General features: G+C 41.0%; 1 protein-coding gene across 2 annotated transcripts in view; it reads right to left on the bottom strand.

Annotated features, from left to right (window-relative positions):
* Positions 1 to 5,000, bottom strand: part of LOC125035421 — a 62,257-nt gene that overhangs the window by 4,701 nt on the left and 52,556 nt on the right. For both annotated transcript variants that reach the window (XM_047627801.1, XM_047627802.1), the window contains exon 3: positions 4,444 to 5,000. This exon is cut by the window's right edge and continues 1,460 nt beyond it. In XM_047627801.1, coding sequence (XP_047483757.1) covers positions 4,444 to 5,000 — 557 coding nt within the window. The remainder of the gene's footprint in view (positions 1 to 4,443) is intronic.

Here is a 5,000-nt window from a genome sequence, read left to right as displayed (position 1 = left end):
TGCCAAGCACAGCTGGCACCAGAGGCTTGATCACCCTCGTCAGAGCAACAATCTCTGCTCTGCAATAGCCAGTGCACCGCACTGTGCAGATGATGTTGAATTTTTTACTGTTGAGATTCACCTGGTGATCGCTCTTCTCAATACCCAAGAGCCAACGCATGTCAGAGGAGGGGTCCTAGACCTCATCTTGGCCACCATGGGTCTGGTTGAGAGAATTAGATGGTGTAACAAGCACTATTGCACTGTCACTACCCTCATGGATGCTGGCTCAGCCCCAATGCCTACAACCAAATCCTTGATGGAAAACAGACAAGGCTAACTGGCAAGCCTTTCAGAATGCCTTGGCCCACTGTCTTAGATGCAATGAACCCCCACAGAGTGAAAATGTGGAATGCTTGAAGACAGACTTATCAGTACCATAAATCAAACAACCTCATACACCAAATCTAAACTCGGCCTTGGTCCAGGAGTTACAAAAATGCCTGGTACTTTAATGAAGAGTTAAGGAAGTCAATCACAGAGTGTACATGTGAAGAAAACAATTTCGAAGGCAAAGAACCCACGACAATTCAGACCTCCTAAGGGAAATAGTCAGGGATGCCAAGGAATCTGCCAAAAGTCAGACAGGATAAGTGGCTGGAATAGTGTGTGTTCTTTGGCCACCAGACCACCCTTACAGAGCTGTGGCAGTGGGTCAGGCGAGCTACCAGAAGTACAGCCCTGAGATGCACACACAGACTGGTGCATGTGTTTTCTGCGAGAACAAGCAGCAACAGTCTGCCAACTGGACTGAGGGCAAACCAAGAATGCCTACAACCAGGCAGACTTGCTCATATCCAAGAAAGCACAGCAAAACCTGATAATTCATATGTTATCTCTTCTCTGTGGAAACTAAGAAAAACTTATTCACAGGCAGAGGCAGTTGCGATCATGCCCACGTGTCCCTGAAGGAAGGACACATACAGATTCCAGGGCAGCCATTAACTGTCTACAGCACAGCATACCCAAAGACAACATCTACATCCTGACCACTGTGCTTACCATAATGCAGAGGATTCTTGCACAGGGTAGAAGTATTATCATAAATTGGGTCCTCAGCCACATAGGCATCAGTGGGAATGAGCTTACTGAAAGACTAGCTGATATTGACAGGGGTATGCCCCCAAACCCCATGATCATTGAACCAAGCCAAAAAATCTTGAGGCGCAGGCCCAACGCCACAGCACTTGCCATACTCCTGCAACTTCACAGAGAGGAAACGAGAACCTCTCCCTCGGCCAGATGGTACTCAGACGCCACAGGCTAAGAGCCACTGGTACTCTCTGAAACAATCTAAAGAGGTGCCGAAGTCATTCTTTACAGAATCAGACTAGTTACCAATATGCATGGCAGATCATACAAACAATTGACCATGCAAACAGGTGTTGCAAGCATTGTGGCGAGCCGAATGCCACCCTGTTGCATTACTTACAGAGTTGTGACCACACACAATTTCTGAGACAGGGAACCCCCACAACGGCCGCTTGGCTGGTAAAGAAATTATGCGGTATGCTGACATCATAGCGGCAGGAGTGCCTGCTGGCAATCCCGCCACCACAGTAAGCATCGAGTATCAGAGAACAAAATGAGAAAGCCATAAATAGCTGACACAAGCCAGGCCATATTTATGGAAGGCCCGGGCGAAATTACATCTTCGCAAATCTCAAATGAACGAACGAAGGCCAACTTAGCCTCCATGCCAGTAACGTGCAACTTTTCGCACCCCACCCAGGTGCGAGAAGTTGCAATTGTCGACTGGAGGTTACTGTGGTGGCTGGGCACCATGGCGGGTAAGGACTCCAAGTTCAGTAGAGTCAGCACCAGCTGACACTTATTAGCGTGTCGGCATTAGTCGGCACAGGCCGGGCCCCCATCATGGGTATAGCCTGGGTGAGTCTTATTTTCGCATATCGGCCAATTTCCATTTATCTTGGTTCAGTGCACTACATATGCTCTGTCCATGATCAATGAAAATGGAAATATGAAAAATGGATTTGGTCCACTCACCTCCTTACATCAAGGTTTCATGTGTGTGTGTGTGTGCATATATATATATATATATATATATATATATATATATATATATATATATATATATATACATACACACAAATATATTATATATATATATGTATATATATTATATATTGATTTATTTAACTTATATATATATACATATATATACATATTTTATCACACACTCACATATATATAAGTATATGTATATATATTCATATACTTGCCCATGCAGCAGGCTCCGTCTCTACACGCAGCTGATGGATCCAAAGGAACAGCATACACCATCCTGTTTGGGATGTTTTGTATGGGGTGAGCTCCTATAGCCTTTGACCACGGTCAGGCTGAACTATAACCCGGAGTTCGTTGTCACTTGCGATCTCGTTATACACATATCATCATTGGGGAGCTAACGTCGACGGGGGCGCATAGCTGCATCCACCATTCAATTCCACCTTTGAAGGTCCCTCATGGCAAGCCGCTAGACAGAGGCCCCGGAGCATCTGTTACTCTTCACGGCCCACAGGCCTCCTCCACCCAGAGTTGTCTCGAACAGAGACAACCTGGTCGGCAACGAGCCAGTTGGCGATCACGAATTGTGCAGGTAACAGATCCTGTACCGGTCTCGCAGTGCAAACATTGGTTGGACACATGGTCCTGCCAACTGTACCCATGAAAATGCATCAAGACGAGATTCCAAAGCACAAGATAGCATCCAGGTTTCACTACCGTATAGTAAAGCGGCAGTATCAGGGCCTTGAAGACGTTTAGCTTGGTCCTTCTGCACAGGTACCGACATCTCCAAATACTCTTGTTGGGAGATTTCATGACCCCTGATGCCAAGCCAATTCATCTACTGACTTCCTGGTCTGACAGCCCAGAGTCATTAACTGCACTACCGAGGTATATAAGGCGTGTACCGACTGAACAGGATATCCTAGTAGGCCCCCAAAATCTTGGATCTTAGTCTTGATCCAGGGGACCTCTACCCCTGGGGCTTTGCTTCATTGCTAAATGCATCAAGAGCCGCCACTAGGGTTTCCAAAGATTCAGAGAGAATAGCCATATCATCAGCAAAGTCAAGGTCTGTAACCTTGATATTGCCCAGAGTTGTTTCTCAGTGACTTTGGACAGTAGCTCTACCCAGTATCCAGTCCATGCAACTGTTGAAAAGTTGAAAAGCAAGAACACAGCCATGCCTCACTCCTGAATTAACAGGGAAGAAGCTTAACAGGTCCCCACCACACTTTACAGCACTTTCAGTACCAGTATACAGGCTTTCTATTAATTCACTAATCCTTGTTAGAATTCCTCTCAGTCTTAGACCGAGCTCAGGGATTTCTACTAGAATTGTCTCATGTAGTTACTGAATCGAACCTCCTTGTGCATAATGAATATAATGCTTCGGATGCTATAGTCTAGGAAGAAATGCTTTGGGTCCTGTTTCATTCAGTTTCTTAATTACATTACATTTATCATATTTTGTGAAAAGGAAAAAAAAAACAAAACAAAAAAAACAATTATAAATAGAACCTGAATTGTGAAGTTTGAACTCATTCAACTAGCAATTAATAAAAGTGGATCCATCTATTACACGTTGCTGGGTTTGTATTCATAATACTTTGCCTTTATTATTATTATCTATATTATCACTACCACTGTAATTATCATCATTATTATCATTATTGTTATCATTATCATCATCATCACCACTATCACCATCTTCATTAAAATCATTATTATCGTTATTATATTTATTTTTTTTTTCCACATTATTAATATTATCACATCATTATTATCGTTATATTATTATCATTTTATATTATCATTATTATTATTATCATTATTATCATCATCATTATTATTTATCAGTATCATCATTATTAATATATTTACTCTTATCATTATTAAAACCTTTATTATCATTATTATTATCGTTATTTCGTTGTCATTATGGTTATTATCATTATCATTACTATTATCATTATCTTTACTACTGTTATTATTACTGTCATTAATATTAATATTAATATTTTCATTTTCATTAATATCATCATCATTATTAACATTAATATAATTGTTACCATTATAATCATTATATATATTATTGTTATTATCATTATCAATATTACTGTTATCATTATTATTATCATCATAATTATTATTGTTATGATCATTATTATATAATAATTATTGATCTTATTGCTGATAGAAGAATCATTCTTCAGAACCATTAGTATTATCATTATCATGACTGTTATTATCATTATTGATATTTTTAGACCTATCACCTTCATTATAACTGATTTATAGTTAAGTAATATATCAATGTCAAAATAATTTTGTGCTAATCAAATGTTGCTAATATTCGACGTAAAGATATCTTACCTGGAATCTTTCTCGGTAGCTCTCGGAAGTTGTCCATATACCCCTTCGGCCAACTTCACCTGAGTCTTGGCTAACTTTCTGAGGGCTGCTATCTTCCAAAGCGTTGTCTTTGTCAGTTGGATATTGTCTGAGAACTGCGCCTGGAAACGGTCGGTCTTGATGGCTGCCTCCTACCTCCCGCCTCATGCTGTTCGGGTTGAAGGTGTCTGCAGTAAATTTAACCCTTCTTTCCTGTCTATCTCCAATGTCATCGATTACTATTTCATCAAGATCCAGCCACTGCATGCGGTGCAGTGGGGCACCCTGTAATTTTTCATTAATTTTTTTCTTAAACTGTGCAAGTCTGTCCGGGTCTAACACTTTCTTGTTAGTTGCTTTCTGCCCGTTATCTACGAGAGCGGAAGGCTGTGCACTGGTATATTCAGCGTGCTCGTCGTCACCAAGGAAAGCGGGGTTATCAATACCTTCTATAATAATGTCGCCTATTTCAGCGTATGTACCAGACGACTTGCTTTCCATGGATTCGGTATTTGGATGACTAGGATACTTGCTGTCAA

This window comes from Penaeus chinensis, chromosome 19, assembly GCF_019202785.1.
Source record: "Penaeus chinensis breed Huanghai No. 1 chromosome 19, ASM1920278v2, whole genome shotgun sequence".
In the NCBI taxonomy this organism is placed as follows: domain Eukaryota; kingdom Metazoa; phylum Arthropoda; class Malacostraca; order Decapoda; family Penaeidae; genus Penaeus; species Penaeus chinensis.
This window is presented reverse-complemented; position numbering and strand designations above follow the sequence as displayed.